At 46.1% G+C, this 18,619-nt stretch overlaps 4 protein-coding genes across 4 annotated transcripts; all 4 read right to left on the reverse strand.

Annotated features, from left to right (window-relative positions):
• Positions 1-1,872: 1,872 nt before the first annotated feature.
• N7498_003058 (uncharacterized protein) lies at positions 1,873-3,279 on the reverse strand (the record flags this gene model as incomplete). The annotated part of the gene is made up of 5 exons (XM_058450120.1): positions 1,873-2,276; positions 2,360-2,424; positions 2,486-2,877; positions 2,959-3,066; positions 3,118-3,279. The coding sequence occupies 5 exons, from the start codon at positions 3,277-3,279 to the stop codon at positions 1,873-1,875; spliced, it is 1,131 nt and encodes a 376-aa protein (XP_058312464.1).
• A 2,737-nt stretch (positions 3,280-6,016) lies between these two features.
• On the reverse strand, positions 6,017-8,464 carry N7498_003059 (uncharacterized protein; the record flags this gene model as incomplete). Its single annotated transcript, XM_058450121.1, has 1 exon — positions 6,017-8,464. One exon carries the CDS (start codon positions 8,462-8,464, stop codon positions 6,017-6,019), a length of 2,448 nt encoding a protein of 815 aa, XP_058312465.1.
• A 3,258-nt stretch (positions 8,465-11,722) lies between these two features.
• On the reverse strand, positions 11,723-13,429 carry N7498_003060 (sugar porter family MFS transporter; the record flags this gene model as incomplete). The annotated part of the gene is made up of 3 exons (XM_058450122.1): positions 11,723-12,074; positions 12,130-12,976; positions 13,027-13,429. The coding sequence occupies 3 exons, from the start codon at positions 13,427-13,429 to the stop codon at positions 11,723-11,725; spliced, it is 1,602 nt and encodes a 533-aa protein (XP_058312466.1).
• Positions 13,430-15,027: 1,598 nt separating this feature from the next.
• N7498_003061 (glycosyltransferase) lies at positions 15,028-17,641 on the reverse strand (the record flags this gene model as incomplete). Its single annotated transcript, XM_058450123.1, has 8 exons — positions 17,544-17,641; positions 17,316-17,467; positions 16,898-17,253; positions 16,375-16,847; positions 16,218-16,326; positions 15,825-16,166; positions 15,388-15,764; positions 15,028-15,326 (listed from the first exon to the last, which is right to left on the reverse strand). Exons 1-8 carry the CDS (start codon positions 17,560-17,562, stop codon positions 15,028-15,030), a joined length of 2,127 nt encoding a protein of 708 aa, XP_058312467.1. The 5' UTR covers positions 17,563-17,641.
• Positions 17,642-18,619: the final 978 nt, after the last annotated feature.

Consider the following 18,619-nt stretch of genomic DNA (forward strand, 5'->3'; position numbering starts at 1 on the left):
GCCGTGATGCATTTGTTTCGTTAACGGAGAGAAAGGCATATGATAGACGGAGCAGTAAACAAAATAGGACTTCAATCAAAAGGCAAATCCTTCTAGTCTGCGCTTCTGGTACTACATTCGATGACGGCTGTAATAGTCCCCTCATCGTTCCCTGCGGCAGATCGCGGCGTATTCAAGTGCAAGAAACAACGGCGCCACTGATTCATACCTACCGGCACCGTCCAGTGCATGATGCTCCCCGCAAACATTGCGAGCTATATAGATCCTAGCAAGATAGCCATGATGACGAAATGAGTATTAATTGACGTGCTAAAGCTTATAATGCCTAAATTTACTAGGATAGCGCGCTACTATTGTGACTTACCTTGAATTTGGGCTTTATGCGATTCGAAAATAGGGCCGGCATATAAGGCGTATATATTAATATGGGTCCTTAGTCTGCACTAGAAGGCGGCACGATCTATATAATATCTAAAGATCCTTATATTCGCTACGGATCCTATATAGACCTAACTCTTACGGAATCTACTCATAGGGTTGATAAGTACGTCAGAAAAGTAGATAGATTGACTAGATACTAGTCACTAATTAAAGGTTGTTTATTATAAGGACATACTTACATACATCAGCGTTAGTTATAATGATATGCCTTAGAAATATTCATAGCTAAACTTAGTAAAAGTCTTCCGATTGCTCTAGACTTGACTTCTCTTCTGACATTATAGGTAGTAAGCGTATATGATATGCTTAAAATAGAGACTTCTATATTACACGATGCCTCTATAGTCTATAGATATACTCATAGCGGGGAATGGTATTAAATCAAGTGAAAATTGAGCTATAAGGTAAAGAAGTGACAATAACGCTAACTAAGATGTTGCTATCTATATCCTCTAGCCATCTAGGAGAACAAAATCGAAATGTGATGTACGACCTCTTCTAAAAAAGAGTCTTAGAATACATAAAATTACAAGAAGAATTTGTATAATTTATGCAGTCAAAATCTCTAGCGTATTTGTCTTGTTTGTTACCTAATTGGGTACCTAGCACTAGGCCTAGGTTAAAGGAGGTAACCCAGAACCTAGTGCTGGGTCAAGATTTTGGACCCAGACCTGGCTGGGTCTGGGTCCCCCTGGGTCGCGCGCAAGCCTAGTAAAGCCTATCCAGCCCTTCTAACTAGCCAAATCATCCGCTATAGCCTATGCTACCTACTAGGGCCAGCATGACTAGCAGGGTCAGCAGGGCTAGCATGGTCTCTTGAATGTTTATTTTATTTGAGATATTGTACATAGCAGTTTAAACGTCTGTTTAAATCCAAATGGTGTGAGCCCGCCTTGACAAAGAAAATTTTCGGGCTGTGCAAAAGTGGGGCATTCCTGAACGAGGTCAATTAATTATGCCATTTTATATAGGCATGTATTTTCCTGGCTTGATGTTATCTTAATCATACTTCATGAGTTATACAGGGAGGATCAAAATCAGTTTCACCACTTGCATATGGAGATTCTTTCTCGAACCGTCTTTGAAACACACTATTCCTACTACCTTTGCCCTTGAACCCCTCTCTTGACAGCAATCCAGTATAGTTATAAATGACAGGCTCTTGTCTTTCTGGTTATATACTCTTCCTAAGCCCTACTATTAGTTACTCTATACTTCTACTACTCCTAAGATCTAACGCGTACTGCTAATGCTCTATCTTGCCTTTATATAGTAATATTGGTGACGGTAAGGCTACCGCTAGTTCTAAAATACAGGCACCTGATCTTAAAGGGAAACAACTGGATATTTTGAGCCACATGTACTCGTGTAACAAAAGAAAATGGTTAAAAGTTCATGAAAGCTAGGTGAAACAATACCACGTGGCGAAACTTATCTGTGTCGCTCTGAGATCGTCTGTGCAAATGTTTTTTGGATAGTGATATGGTTTCTTGAAGCAATAGGTCTCGTATCGGGGTATAAATCCTCTTCGCTGATGTTGGAAGTGATAAAATCCCGCAACGGTGGGAGGTTCACGGTGTTTATCACGTTGCTTTTCTTTCCGGGCATATCTGCATGAGACAAAACTCTCGGATGAGATTTCTTCAGGCCATCTTTATTGAGACTGGAGAGTTGGTATTCATTGTAGCCTCTTCTAGAAGGGCGGGTGTGTCGATCGTATGAGAACTTTTCATGACGAAGCCACCGGAAGAGCGGACGGAGGGTGAAAAGACTGCTGGCGGTGATTCCAAGACCCGTTTCGATAACGGACCATATCGCTATTTGGTAGGTAGATTCTTGACAATTATCAGCGTGTGCTTCGAGTGTTTTCATCATGCCAGCGACGGTGGCATCCGCCATCTGCTCTGCGGAGACTTACGTAGGAAATTGGTATCGGCATAGAAGCGGAGAAAGGGTATCCGGACTATGACCGCGACGCTCGCACTTTTTCATAAGTATTAGCGGCCACGACATAGAATATCAGAAATCATGCATATTCTCTTACATTGCGCCCATGCTGAGCATTCCTCCGACTGCAATTTTCGTCCGATAACTCATCTGCAGCTTCCAAATAAGAAATATTGGTAAGATCGCAAGCGTCAGGTCGGTTACAATTGTCAAGCAGCTGTAAACGTATGCGACTTTGACCAAATCATCCTTAGACATACACGTTCCTGTCTTCGAAGGATCCGCGTAATTCCAAAAGTACGAAACTGGATGGCAATCAAGAAGCAGGACCATCCAAAACATAAAGCCGACAGCTATTGTGAGTCCGATATTGCACAAGAGGATTATTCGATGGATTTTTTCGATAGTTAATCGAAGGAGGGCGACGGCGACAGATATTTTGGCAAGTACGGATGCCCAGATGTAGAAAATTTGACTGAGCCACCAATACTAGACACCGCCATCGTGGTTAGCAAATCATGGACCCGAAATTATAGATGGAGATATCATATATTTCCAATCAGTACCCACCAGTAGAGCTATTCGATAGACATCGTAGTTTGTGTAATCACTTCTATCACCGCCAGCCCCGTTCTTTGCCCCAACAATCGAGCACACGTTCAATCCCAAGAACAAGGCCTGTATTATCATTAGCACAATCACTATGCTTGTCTTCAACCGGGAACTTACTAGTGCTGCAAGCATAAGGACGTCATCCCAACCAAAGGCCCGGACAAGATAGAGTCGCACGAAGGTCCTCATCGACACAGTCACAATGGAAATAATCATCATGACTATGGAAATGATAAAGATGGCCAGACTTGGACCGGCTAAAGGCATTTTCGAACTCATTTTGAAGGGATCACGTCTGTCTGTTTGCCTTTCCTCTTTTTATGTCGTACTTACTTATTAGAACGGCTATAATGAGCCCTCTGATTAGGCAGTCGCTAATATTTTGTTGTCAGGGTCGCATCTTCGACAATGCGACCTTAAGAACCAGCCGACAACATGAAGAAAGAGGCAAATTTTCCCTACAAAAGAAAGAACTGGAGAGGTAAAGTTCGGGAGGGAGAGGGGGAAGTTTCAGAATCTGCGATTTGGCCATGGAACTAGGGATTCTTGAAGCGACGGTCTACGCACGAACCCTTTCGGAGCGGGGGTTTATTTATCAAGTTGATTCGCTAGTTCATCATTTAAGCTACCGAACCCAATACGAGTAGCAATGACACAAGGAATCACGCACCTAGGATACCGGAAAGGGAATCACTCCCGCTAGATGTCCGGCCGGTCTCCATCGGGTGCCACCCGAAACAGCGGAAAAACTGCGCTAAGGGGCTAAGCCCACTATCACGAACCCTAACTATTGGGCGTCTCTCCGTGGACTCAATACCCGAACGAAATGCCGGCAGATGAGCATGATTCTTGTGATTCGACTTGACCTTTCCACATTCAAAGATAGAGGCGTGGTAGTTCGTTAGGACGCTCTATGGCTTATAAGAATTGAACTTAGGCCCGAAACTGAACCTCGCATCTTGAAGCAACTCGGTAAGGAATAATTATTTGCACTAACAAGAAGTATGATGGGTAGAATCGCTGTTTTTTTTTTTTTTTTTTTATGTTCTTTCTATTAGCAAAATGCCAGATTCCAATCTGTGACCCAGCTTCTGGAAGAAGTTTCCGAGACACCGCCCCTCAATTTAAGCTTTTTGTGAAACTTCGGCCTCGGCTTCGTTTTTCTTTTTCTCTCCCTTTTCTGCACGTGCTTCGCTTCTTTTTTATTCGGCTCCATGTCCTGATGTGAAATCTATTTTCTGGGTCTGCTGTGAAGCTAGGGAAAAGTCAGTCTTGCCGTCGATTCAGACTTTAATTCTCAAGTCTAAACTAGTCGAAGTGATATTAGATCATTCCGAAATTAATATAATTTACTTCATTAACTGAGGATAACCTATATATCTCATATCAGCCCAATAGATGGCATGATTGTTGAGTTATTGCGTTGTAAAATATCAGCTTTGCTATGGTGTTTTGGGGTGGGCGGCTGGCTTACATGGGCGGCTCGCTTACCGAATACGTTACTAGCGTGACAGAGATTTCAATCACACGGTAAACGAGGCATCGAACCCATCTATCCCCCGTTTCCCAAGAAAATAGTGAAGGCCTCAGAATAGATATTGAAATCTCAATTTCCTATTTGCGTAACACCTATTTGCGTAACATACCAGGGATACGCCGTAAGTGATTTCCACTGCGCCACTTCTCTACCCTGCTAGCGCGAAGTAATACGCTGCATAAGCCTAGGGGCCGTACGACTTGAAGCCATTCCTTGAAAGGCCTTATGCGCTGTTCTAGGTTGGGTTCGGGTGCGGGTTGAAGGTCTTGACCCACATTGCGGGTTATGGCGCAGTCTACTCCGTAGATGCGAAGTCATTCCACGTGCTTTTAGGGATAAACAAAGAGTCTCTTCAAAACACCAAGGTCTAAAATAGCACAGATATTATGATAACTTAGATAACGATGCTCTAAAGACTCTCGAATCCACAAGATTATCTCGTTTAGGCGCTTAGGGATAAGCTTTAGACGTCGACCTGTCTTTTGCTTCTTTTGAGGTATCGTTCGGACAGAATCGTTGGCATATTGGGCTTGTCGTACAGTGCAGGCTATTCGAGACGCAATAAATGCGTAGGCATAGCCCTCGTCTCGTAGAAATCAATAATATTGGGGCAGATCGCGGGTACGCTCTGTATGTCGAACCATAAAGAGGAACAGAATTGGATACGTCACGTATAGTAAAATAAAGGGGCGGTATGTAAAAAATAGGATAAGGCGGTGAGAAAAACAACGTTTGTTCCTTTGGCACCCTATTATTATTCGTTTTAAGCTATTCCTACCCACCCAGCATGCCAGTATCGTTTAAAGCCCCCGAATCTCGTGTAACTAAGGCCTGCGAAGCCACCTAAGGTTTTAAAAAAAAGCCAAATTTATCGAAGATCGCGCAGGAATATATATTGTTTCGTATGAGGTGCTGCGAGGACGCGTCCACTAGGGTAAATAGACCCGTACTGCCCAAAAACCTATTAATAAAGCACTTCAAGGGTATCAGGAGGAAATTTTGACTCAGTGGCTATATAATATACGCGATCAGTATCTACTAGTGCCCCCTACGTTGCTAGAGAATATAGTAAATCTCTCGCTTTGTTACGGCCCCTGAACAACATGAGGCAACTCGGATGCCTAATCGGGTATACCAGGAACTCTATGAGAGGGTTTCCCGAGAACCTGCATGAAAGCCAACGCCACGTGATTGCACAAAGGAAGAAAAGGCACTCTCATGTAATTAACAAACTCTCTTCCTTAAGGATTAGTTCAGTCACAATCGCAGGGGTTGAAGTTCCCGTCCACATACTTGCAGTTCTATTTGATCCCTTACCTGGTCCAACTCCAGCTCTAACACCCACTCGCTTACATGGCCCACCCGCTTACATGGCCCACTCGCTTACCAATTACGTCATAACATGTGGTTCTCTCGGATGGAGGGCTATGATATAACCAGAAGTTGACTGTACTAGGGTATAAAGGCTTCGCCCATAGATCAGGTACGAGGGACCTCCTGTTCCTGGCGAGGCCACTTGTACACAATGGTTGGATTGCCCGTCAGACTGAAGGGAAGGACGACGGATCGGTCGTTGTTCAGCGCCAGCTCATAGTGGCCCGGGTACAGGATGCGGTCGCCCTCCTCGTCGGTCCGCGAGACGCTCTCGATAGGCACCGGAATGTTCATCAGCTGCGACTCGTGCGGTTCCACGTTGCCTAGGCGGTCAAAACCGATCAGCCACTTATTCGGGTACGGGGCCGGCCCCGCCGTCGTGTTAACGAAAAGCATCGCCGTATAGTCGGACGTGCGGCGGCCGTCATTGGTGATGCGCGCGGTGAAGTTGATGAACGGCTTGTGGCCGACATCGGTGTAGCCTGCATACGGCTGGCTCAGGAGGTCTTGAATGTTAAACGTGGTATTGCCCTCAGCGGGCGAGATCAAGTGCCCCTTCTGGTGGTAGCCGGATATGCCGGGCATACCATGGTTGGCAGAGGAGGCTAGCTCCTCGCGGAAGGTGGTGTAGAAGAGGCCGTGGCCAAATTCATAAACCGGCTTCCCGCGGTACCAGATATAGGTCTGGCCGGGGTTAGAGCCGTTGGGCCGCAGGTACATGTCAATCTGGGAGAACTCGTTCACATACTCTGCCGGATACTGTGTGCTCGGTAGCCGGCCAGCTGGAGCGCGCTTGCCGGTGATGAGGTCGACCAAGGCCGCACCGCCCGACTGGCCTGGGTAACCGCCCCACAGGAGGGCCTTCACGTTCGGGTTGTGCTTGAGAGTCGAGTCATCCAGTTGGCCGCCGCCATACGAGGCAACGACCACTGGCTTGCCCAGCTCAGTTAGGCGATGAATCAGCTCCAGCTGGTTGCCGGTCCAGGTCACATTCTCACGGTCGAGACCTTCCGCCTCGACAGTACTGTCGATGCCGCCGACATAGAAGATCACATCGGACTTCTTCGCCGCCTCAAGCGCCGCGGGGAATCCGGCCGTGCTGTTCGAGGAAATGCCGGTGCCATAAGCGTAGTTGACGTTGAATCCCGCCGAGCGGAACGCGTGCAGCGGAGTGATAAAGTAGGGAGCCGGGCCGTAATAGTTGCCCTGCATCTGGTTGGTCGCGTTGCTCCAGGGTCCGATCACCGCAACGTTTCGCGTCTTTTCCGGGAGCGGAAGGAAGTTCTCGTTCTTCAACAGGACAGTGGCTTGTACAGCCGCCTCATATGAGACGTTCCACGCATCCGTCCGCTCCACATCAGACCAGGACAGGTGCCGGTACGCGCTCTCGTTGCCATCAAAGTAACCCAGGCGCACCAAGGTAGTATAGAGACGGAGGGGGCCGCGCTCGATCTCACGCCGAGAGACCTGACCATCTTCCAAGGCCGTTATCAAGTGCCGCTGGTACGTCTGTCCACAGTTAATGTCGCAGCCAGCTTGCATGCCATCGGCGGCCGCGGTCGACCAATTGGCCGCGTACCCATGCGGGTTCCAGGCCACATAGACTGCGTCGCAGTCAGAGGTGACGTATCCATCGTCAACAAAGTCAAAAGTGTCACGTAGTAGGGTCTGAAGGAAGTAGGAGTTTGTGCAGCTTGGCACGCCATTTACGGCGACGTAGGCGCACATTACACTGTACACCCTGGCATCGTGGGTAGCAACACGAAACTGCGGCGTATAATACTCGGACAGGTCCTGCATAGAGATGACAAGGTCGTTGCCCAGCCTTGAGTGTCCGTGCCAGTTCTCGATATCGTAGCCGGCGAAGTGCTTGGCAGTGGATGCAATCTGGAGGGTCTTTGGCTCAATCCCACCCTGGAGGCCAGTGATGTACTGGTAGGCGTAAGTGGAGGTGAGACAGAACGTGTCCTCGCCCGGAGTTTCCTGGCCGCGACCCCAGATCGGGCTGCGGAATCCGTTGATGTTGGGGTCGTAACCGTCTAGACCGAACCGGCCATCGTTGTTGAATGCACGCCCCTGTATTCCGATGATATCGCCAATGTGATGGAACAGTGTGCGGTTGAGCGAGGCTACAGTGAGGATGGCTTGGGGGAAGGACGTGGCCCAGCTGAAGGGACCGGAGCTGGCCCAGTCGGCGTGATCGAGGCCGTGCAGAGTCTCACTCCAGACCTCGTAGTTAGGCAGTCCCAGCCGGGGAAGCCCAGGAATGGTGTTTCCAGTGTGATTGAGGAGCTCGTCCAAGGTGAAAAGGGATATGAGGGCGGCAGCACGCTCGCTGGGGAGTGCCGAGGTATTGCACACCTGTGTGGGGGCTAACGGCCCCGTCTGGCAGTCGGGGAATCCGCGCAACCGAGGAGTTTCGAGAGTCTCCGGATACAGATTGGGTTGCGGCTCGACATTGTAGTTGACATAACTCGTGTTGTCCTGCGCCAGACTGGGCAGCACCATGGCCGCCGCCATAAAGGCCGCGGCGGTAGAGATGAATGCGGACATGATAGACAATTGACCGCGGAGGCGGAGAATGTTCAATCGAATGTGTGCTCCGTGCCGTCGCAGTCGATTGCCTTAATACGTTCGCGTCAAATTTAGCCGCCAGGGGAATTTCAGGTTCCATATTATATTCCGGCAAGTTTAAGCCCTCTCTTGCTCCTTCTTTCTCCGCACTTACCGGCTCCGGGGACTGAATGAAGCAAGTCCCCTGGCCGATCCACAGTAAACATAGGGATCCTTGACCGATTCGTTACGTATTATTGCGGGGCGGTCAATTCTGCGGACGTATAGAACGTTTCATCCAGACTATTTAGGCTGAATAGGCATAAGAGAGCCCGCTATGACCAACAGGCCGGCATCTCATCCGAACGTAAGCAGAAGATGAAGAGTGAGAACACCCTCAGTCTCTGTAGCCGTATGGCTCGAGGAGCACAGCATGTGTTGCTGTTGGCGTGAAACGGATTCTACCTGAGGATCAGAGGCACATGCTTGTTGATGGAATTGACGGTGCTATCGATAATGATGATACTGTTATGATACAAGGCAAGTTCACTTCAGGAACATAGCTGCAACATCGGAAATAATTCCTGCATTATCATATGAATAATCAAATTGATTTCAAATCAATTTGGACTTCACATTACATATATAGCCTCTTGCATCTCATCACGAAGAACAATCGATCAACTTCCCTCCAAACTATAATAGGTTATGAGCCCGGGAGCAAACCTCTAAGGTGCCTTTTCTACTCATTTAGAGATAATATCATCTATCTTAGATTAGATATTTAACGTAATTCCCAAGCGAGTGACCACACCGCTGCGATCGCCTCAACCACATCACCACCTACTATCTTTGACCACCCATTATGCCACCAAAGCGCACTAAATCCACTCGAAATTCAATTCAATTGAACAAGAGAGCAGGGTCTTATTAGCCATCCAAGCTTACCGGAAAGAGGAAATTCCAGGTGTTCTTGAAATAGAGCGCCGATTCGATATACCTTGCACAACTCTATGGAGCCGTTTTGAGGGCGACGGCTTTCGACTAGAAACACAGACTAAAAACATAAATTGGCCCAAAATAAAGAAGACTCTCTTATTAAGTGAATTCTTCCTATGGATCTTCGCGGAGCGGCCCCCTGGCTCGCTGCTGTGCAAGATATCGCTAATCTTCTCCTTTCAAAGTGCGGCGATAGCCCTCCTCAATCTATACCTATAGTCATGGCCTTGTAACAACCTAACTGAAAAGGAATTAGGACTTATAATAGACACTATAATGTAAAGCTTAGTTTGTGGAATATAACAATACCTTCTAGTTTTCTTTATCCTCCCTGGTTGCTGAGTTTAGACTGCTCCATAACTAAACTGCGGCAAAGATCGCAAATTTGGCCCCCAAATTTACCCACGGTTAGTTGTGGTTAACCGCAAAAGCAAAAAAAAAGATTACTATAGTAATGTATTTTATCTAAGTATTAGAGTGTAAATCCCCTTACTATAGTTAGTAATATTAGGTTTGCTTTTGTAAATTCTATTGCGAATGACTAGTTAGAGTGTTTCTCTATTAAATTAATATCATAATGTAAGCTCTCATAAAGCAACTCTAGTTCTTAAGACTAATTGTGAAGATATATGTTTGCGCTTTGGGTGGCTTCGCTACCTTTAACTAGAGAACATCAAAAATAAATTACTGTCAGGATTTTAGGTGTATGCAATTGAATATGCGTATATTAAGAGCTTCCAATTCAACATGGAAGTTTCCGTTAAGTTCTCGTTCTGTTATCTCTCACCGCCTTTCGTTTGATCTTCCAATTATCTCTTATTTTTCTCACTTCGGTATTCACTATGATTCAGCCGACATAACCATGGTTATTAGGCCTACCCCTCACTTTACCCCTCACTTTTCTCGACCGAAAGGAATGCTTATCTCGGCCGAACGCAATATCCTTCTATATGGCTCAAAACCCATACTGAATTGAACAAGAGCTTTCATCTGAATTTTCCTCCCAATATCCTTTCTCTCTCTCTCCTAAAGGGCAGACCAGGGAGATTCCTTCTATTATCTATTTCTCTCCTGTATATCTTTATCTTTATTATCTTTATCCATCTACCAGGGGTGAGCTACTACGCTGTAGTAGTAGCCTCCCTCTACGGAAGGGCAGTAGTTCTCTTTAAACATCTGCACTTAGGACAGCCTGCCGCATAGGACCCTAAGGCATTTATTTATTTATCTTGTCTATATATTACGACCTTCTACAAATGGTTATATAGGTTAGTAGGGAGAGGGAGCATAGTAAATACTGAAGTGAGAGATAAAAGTGAGGGTTGGAAAATCAGATGGAAGACGGTGAGAGATGGCAGAACGAGAACTTCCAATGTTGAGTTGGAAGCTCCGGGTAAATGCATATATAAATGCAAATATACCTAAAATCCTGACATTAAGTGAAGATTTTGACGGATCGGGAAAGAATGCCCACCCACGACTATTAAATTTCAAACAAGAATAACTTAGCGAAATTGAATATAGGAGATAATAAAAATGGAGGATTGATACTACCAACCCCTTGCCTGATTTTTCGGGCCACTATGCCCTAATAGGATTAGCTTTATCAAAATCCTTTATCGCATTCTTCACACCTTTAAGTTCTAGGACGCGATCGCGGGCGCGAACAAAGAGGAGAGAGCGGGTAGAGTTATACGACGGTCTTGAAGGACGTAATGGCTAATAGAGGGCATGGAGGGTATAGAGGACGTAAAGGCGCGGTTGCCACCGCGGTCGGAGATCGGAAAATACTACGTGACAGTTAGCGTGGTTATAGGGGTATCAAATAATTAAGATAGACATATATTAGTAGATATTAATGTAGATAGCCTAGTTAAATGAATAGCGAGCGATTTATCTGCGCAAGAAAAACTAAAATTCAAAATCTCTGTAGCTAAAGAGAGTAGAAATCTTCATGACCACGTTGAATTGAACCGGCAGAAAGTCAGGTGCCTAGGAAATCAGGCAGGAGGGGGGGGGGGGTGGGTTGGTAGTATCAATCCTCTAAAAATGTTGCCGTAGAGCCTAGAAGATTCTCTATCTAGTAGTTTTGATTATCTATTATATCTATGATGCTAGATGTGGTAAGAGCTTCCATTTATATGCAGGTTAGACTCAATAACTAGAGACGATAAAGAAAACTAGAGGGTATTGCATGGTTTCATTCCCTAAACTAAGCTCTATATTATAGTGCCTATTATAAGTCCTAATTCCCTACACTCAAGCCTCCTCAATATGGCCAGTCGCCTGTTTTTCACCACTGGCGATGTTCTCGGCCTCCCGTATTTCATTGATGATCTTCCTGGCCCGCTTGCGCTGTTGGTGCGCCAAGCCCGAGACGTTGAAAAGAATGTCCATTTCTTCCAGCGAGAGACCTTTTGTCTCAGGCATGAAGAGGAGGACGACTACGACGCCAATCACGACCGACGTACCGAACAGAAAGAAGGTGCCATAGGTAATGTTTTTAAACATGTATGGACTCGAGTAGACAATAATGAATTGCCCGAGCCACTGGGTACAGGTAGTGAACACCAGACAGACCGACCGGATGGCTGTCGGGAAGACCTCGGAGCTAGTCACAGTCAAAAGGAGAGCACAAATAAATAATAACGAAGAGTATTACTGACCAAAAGATCCAGGGAATGCCGTTCCAGGACATGGCGTAGAAAACAGAATAGATGTAGACCATGACAATGGCCACGTAGGATGCAGCAGACTTCGGGGCGGTGGAATGGAACGATCCGGTCACTTTGGCAAAGGTGCCGAGGTAGAACATGGCCACAATTGCACCGCAAGAGCCAATCAGTGTGGAGTTACGTCGGCCCAGACGATCGATTCCGAAGAGCATGAAGGCCAACGTGGCGAAGCACTTGACCAGGCCAAAAACGCCAGTCGCCAGAAGACTGACGCTTGTACCTGAGAAGCCAATTGACTCAAAAATCTCCGGAGAGAAGTAGTTCAGGGCATTGATACCAGAGAAGTTCTGCAGCATCATGAGAGCCATGCCCATAAACAGCCGGTTGCGGTTGCCGGCCTTGAACGTCTCAGCCAATTTTCTGACGAGCGACCGGTTGGCACCCTGCTCATCTTCACGCTGCAATTGCTCCTTGATGGTATCCACCTCCCACTGAATGTACTCATCGTCTGCAGGCATGTTCCGAATATGGCTGAGGACACGGAGGGCTTCGTCCTCGCGGCCGGCCTTCATCAGCCAACGGGGAGACTCGGGTTGCAACAGCATCAACAGGATGAGAAGGGTGCCAAAGATAAACTGGAGACCAAATGGAATCTGCCACTGTGCACTAGAGGTACTGGGGATGTTCTGGTTCACACCATAGTTGACCCAGAAGCCAATCACAAGTGCAAACTGAAGGACTACTTCGAATAGACCGACAAGACGACCCCGGATCGCCGGTGGGGAGGATTCGGAGATATATTGAGGGACGATAAGCGAAGAAGATCCGACCGCAAGTCCTAGACTTTGTTATGAAACCTTGACCCAATAAGCTCACCGGTATACGCACCTGTCAAGACCCGTCCGCCATAGATCATGCCCAATGAGCCCTTGGATGCCATTTCGAGAATGACTCCCAGGTCAAAAACTAGTCCAGCGAGGATTAACGGGATCTTGCGGCCGAACCGCTCGGTAAGGTAATAGACAATGATTGCACCGAAGAAACAGCCCGCCTGAAAGGTACTGACGATGTTCGCTTGCAACGCGGCAAGAGCATCGCCTGTCGAATCATCAAGCCCAAATTCCCTCTTGAATGCAGGCAAAGTGATCGAGCCACCAATGAAAGCCGAATCGTAACCGAACATGGCCGAGCCCATCGAGGCCGACAACGCTAGAGCATAGACGCGCCAGTTGTAGACAGCATCTGGTGCAGCATGCGCGGAAGAGTCTCTCATCGATAACCAGTTCCGCATTGTGTCGTACCTTTTGAGGTTCAGAATGAGAATAAGATGAAAATAGATGTGGCAAAGGCACGGTGAGGTGCGAGTCAGAAAAATAAATCTGTGGCTGGGAATGGGGACTGAGGGTCTCACGCGAAGATTTATATGTTTGCCCGCCGTGGTGGAGCCGGCAAAGCGAATCTGGGGTCCGGGGAACGCTTAAGCCCCAGAAAGGTGACCTCGTGGATCATCGTTTCTGAGTGAGCAAGATGCGGGCGAAAAGGGATGGGAGTTGGTGCGAGCGGGAAAGCGCTTTCCCCCGGTGGTCTAAACCTTGTTTAGGGTTCGATCTTCTATCGCCACCGGAATCAGATTCAGTGGACAAAAGGTAAATTATCTGAAAATAATTCACGTTTTCAACCCCATCAGCCCATAAATAGCCTAGCGGACTCGTATTTATGCGTCGTCGCGTCGTGGCAGTTGGTTTGCAAGGGAGGGCCAGATGGCAATTCGATCACCCGGAGTCTTTTGAGTTTTTTCTGGGGAAAAGCTTAGAGGGAAATCTTTATTCCCCGCGGCATATCCTCGTTGACGCGGGGTTTACATTTGATGGTGGGGCTATGCGACAACTTCAAAGCATTCTTGCGGAGGTATCTCGGTGTCAGGAAAGTCGCAGCCATCTATATTGGTTCAAACCACTGACATAGCTAATCTGAAGGCAGTGACGTCTTGAGCGGTAGTCGTGCCGTAGCTGTGAGGCCAGTGCCCTGTATTAGGTGGATAGTGTCGGAACACCAATGTCCTATTCACTGGGAAGAAGGATCATCCCAAGGCATAGGTATTCTGCAATATTCAATTGTCCCGGGAGCGAATATTGAGGCCATAATATGCCGGGAGAGTAGTGTATACACATCAACCAGACGACCTTGATGCCGTTTCGGTCGCCTGGGATTCCCTCAGTGACCGACCGTCCACCTTCTCTCACGGGACAACTCATGGCGTAATGCCCATCAGCTCTACCATTCTCACAACTGCTGCTAGCGCCAGGCTCTTTTGCACCCTGCTTTGACCGCGGAAAACCATGTGGAATTTGTGGGTGGATGCTGAATAACTCCATCCTGGAGAGCACTAAGTTAGTGGTGAGTGAACCACCCTCTCGTTCCTGAACAAAAGGAAAAGAGCCTATAGCATATTTAAGTCCAGTGGTATTTCCCCCGCCTCTAGTGAGCTCATATAGAGCAACAGTCATTGCCAGACTGTTAGAATGATAGCATCATCCCTTTATGTGGTGTCTGGTGTTAGTCTTCCTCGAGGAGACGAAAGCGAGTTTGCCTTCATTGTGTAAGTGCGGATCCAAGTTTCGACCGCACAACCGCACTACCACGTCAAGTTCAGGGCATGACGGAATACGAAAACCATCCGACTTCTTTTTATCAAGCTTGCACTCAGACCAGAAACTGTGGTATTTGTCATGTTCTAAATTTACCATTTGATGACTTTGAAGAATCTATGAATTGGATTAATACAACATCTGTGAAATTGCAACACGACAGAGAAGAAAAAAAATAACAGACGATTTCCTTCAAACAGGCCATCAAAGCATAGAAGTCTCTAATTCTGAAAATATAGCTTCAGTTAGCTTGGCCCAACGCACTACCAGCATTGGTATTGCACATGTTTTCAAATTCAGAGAGAACCATCTTTGCAAATCCTGGATCTTGTATCCTCACATCTCTCTTCCCTCGCTCACCGTGAAGGTTCTCAATTGTTCTGGACAGTTGCCTGTTCATTGGGCTTTGCGCATCGACGGGCCTTTGAAATTTCACTGGCTCAAATTGCTCTCCAATCTCGAGCTCTTTCTTTTCTCGATGATTGGAGCCTTGCAAACTTTTCACGCTGTATGACGCTGTTTCTCCCATGTAATAGACAGCTAGTTACCATCAGCAATTCATCTTTCGAGTTATAGATAATAATATTTGCAGTTCTCTCACTCTTGAATGGCAACATCGCAACTTTTCCCAGAAACACGGCCGATATGAAGCCCACAGTTTGGGCAGCATCAATAGCCATAACACGTTTCGATCTTTGGCTTTCTTCGCTTGTCTTCGCAACTGCGCCGCTATTACCCTGGTTGTCAGTACTTTTGTTAGCTATCGTTGGAAGTAGGCTTCTTTGATAAACGACTCTTACCTCTCTGCCATTATACGCTTCCGCGATATGCGAAACGGTTGGTTTGGCGATCGATTTGATCAAGGCTTTTCCCACAGTCTTGACGGCCACAGACTTCACCACCGCAACTTGAGATGCCGAAATCTCTGAAACGGCGTCTGTTTCATGGTCCTGGCTGCACCATAATCGTTGCTCAATGCTATATTTTCATTGAATTAAAAAACGAGACCCTGAGGAAGCGACAGAAACAATGACATACAGCTCTAACTCCGACTGCCGTAATGCGTTTGATCTGATCAAGACCTCCGCTGCAACAGCAGAAAGCTGAATGTATCGTTTGTTCTTGAGTCTATAATTTGCAAGAGTAGATTTCACAATACTGCAAGGCGTTCGTCGCAAATGACGATGGATTGAGGCGACGGCATTTATCAGACCATCCTCCCTGTTGATGCGATCTTTGACTAAACTCACAGCATTTTGTGTCTCGGCTCGATAGCAATAGCGAATCGCTTGGGCCAATGTCTCACAAGAGAAGTCCTTCTCATGAATAGGCGGTGGTCCAACTCCAGCTTGAAAGACGGCGGCAGACCAGAATGGCCGACTATTCTGAAGTTAACACGTAGGAAATCGAACAGACTACTTCATCTCTTACTCTTGAAGAATTGGTAGCGAAACAATCGGCTTTCCATGACGCAGTCCCATTGATAGCGTAGGAACGTTGCCATGAGTAAATAGAACATCGACTTGAGTTACTAGCCATTCTATACAATTTAATTAGCTCTTTCTTCGCGAAGGCATGAGGTCCTTACCTGTCGGTACGTTAAATAACACAAAGAGATCAGGGCTCTCTGAAATCCCGCACACCGGGTGGAATGTACTAGGTAGAAGAAAAGCAAAACCGTATTCATTGGAGGCCTCTTTGATGCATCGAACAAATCTCTCGGGATTCCTTAGTAGACAGATGTCTATCGAGATGAATATTGGTGCGACTGCAGATTTGAGAAAGCGGGCAAGATCGTCGGGTGGTGTGTATGGAACTTGCTTCTCTTCGGCAATATAGCCCGCGATATCTATCATGGATATTAGACGGTACTTCGAATCTTGTGGAGATGGGAAAGTACTAATTCCGTTGCCCCAGTTTCCTGGCTTGGGGATTAGAGCAGATGGGAAAAGATATGTGTGGGGAACATCAAAACGTCGCAGCATATCTTCGCATCCCTCAATAGAAATCCGATGCAAGCCCAGAACTGCTCTTCTAAAGTAATCAACTACATGGTAAATCCTGAGGACTAGTCAGTAATTAGCCTCATGACAAGAATGAAGCCCACTTACTCATGCCAGACAGATTTTTCAATCAAGAGGTGAGACAGGTAATTCTGAGCCTCGTGATCAACCTCATGACTTCTGCTAATATGTGCCAGTGGATGGGGAAAGTCCCTTGTTGGGGTCCAGGGCGTAGTTGAAATTATGTGAAGCGGAATTGACAAGCGCTCAGCACAGTGAATATGGGCATGAGCAAGTGGTGTGGCGATGATCAATTCTGCGAGAAAGGGCTTCTCCTTCCACACCCCTGGATGGGTACAAGCAATCCAACAAGCCTTCAGACTGTCTATTAGTATTTTACTGCTCTTCTGAACTTCAACTCTCCGGGAGCTAGCCAAGCCGGGCATGAGACCAGAATCTCGTCTCTATGTTTTTTGATCAGTAATTTCTTTCTACTACACCGGACGACAAAATGCCGTTCACTTACAGCAACGGGGTGCTCTGGGTCACTGCTAATAGAGAAGAACTCAAGGCCACGTTTCATGACAACGGACTGAAAGATGGAATGGATCGCAACCCTGACACGGTGACCGTGGCGTTGCAGTTCTTGACCCACGAAGATAGATAATTTTACCTCATCTGGAAATATTTCAAATGTTAATGTCAGTCGTCGGTAGAGATTGCTTGCTGGTCTGCAAGTACCGTGTGTTCTTACCTCTACTTCCCACAAGCATGAGGACAATGTCCAATTTAAGGGCATCGTTTTCGGATGTATTTTCAACGCAGTCATCTGGATATGAGTTTGAGCTTGGCCTGGCAGAAATTTCGATAACTTTAGGACGATGGGTGGGCGTGAGGATGGTTTGCAGGATGGCTGAAGTACGCGACCTAGCACTGATATCTATACTGAATAGACTGCGCCATAACCCGCGAATGGGTTCTGGAATCAAAACCTAACCTAACCCAACGCGGGTTTTGGGTTCTGCACCTAGAACCTAACCTAACCTAATAGGTTTTAAATCTAAAGTTAAAAACCCGTAAATAACCTATTTCGACCTATTCTTATATAAAATCCTAGTCTTAGCGTATATAATTCGGCTAATTCATCTTAATTTAATACTATTTTTTACACTTATTTTTGTAACTATAATAATAATTTATCGACTTCCTCTAAAATATATTAGTAACTTTAAGAAATTCACTTAAATATATATTTATTAATACTAGTAATTAGTTATTTACGTAGTTTTAATATAATATAGCCCTAGAGTTATAGTGGAAACCTAATATATTCTAAGAAGCTTATATTATTGTAGAAATATATATCTATTATAGAGCGAAGGTAGTGCGCTCTTTTAAAGATAATAAATCTTCTCTACTTTACTTACGTTACGCCTATAAAATATACTTTTTTCTCTAATAAGTAATTCTTTATAGCCTATTTTATTTTAAATATATTTTATTTAATCCTTAAGCTATATTTATTAGTCGTAAAGTAGAAATAAAGTTAAAAAGCTCTAGTCTTTATGAAACTTTTTTAGTTTAGAGATAGTCGATATAGGTTAGGTATAGATTATTTATAGGTTTTAATAGGTTTTTTATAGGTTTTAATAGGTTTCTATAGGTTCTTAATAGGTTCTTATAGGTTATAATTAGACCTCGGCAAGGACCGCAAGGGACCGGACCAGACCGCGGACCGGACCGCACTATGCAGGGCCCGGTCCTAACTTTTCAAGGACCGGCACGGTCCCAACTTTTTAAGGACCGCACCAATGCGGTCCGGTGCGGTCC

The sequence above is a fragment of the Penicillium cinerascens genome (assembly GCF_028974065.1).
Source record: "Penicillium cinerascens strain IBT 15544 chromosome Unknown contig_1_segment0_segment0, whole genome shotgun sequence".
NCBI lineage: Eukaryota > Fungi > Ascomycota > Eurotiomycetes > Eurotiales > Aspergillaceae > Penicillium > Penicillium cinerascens.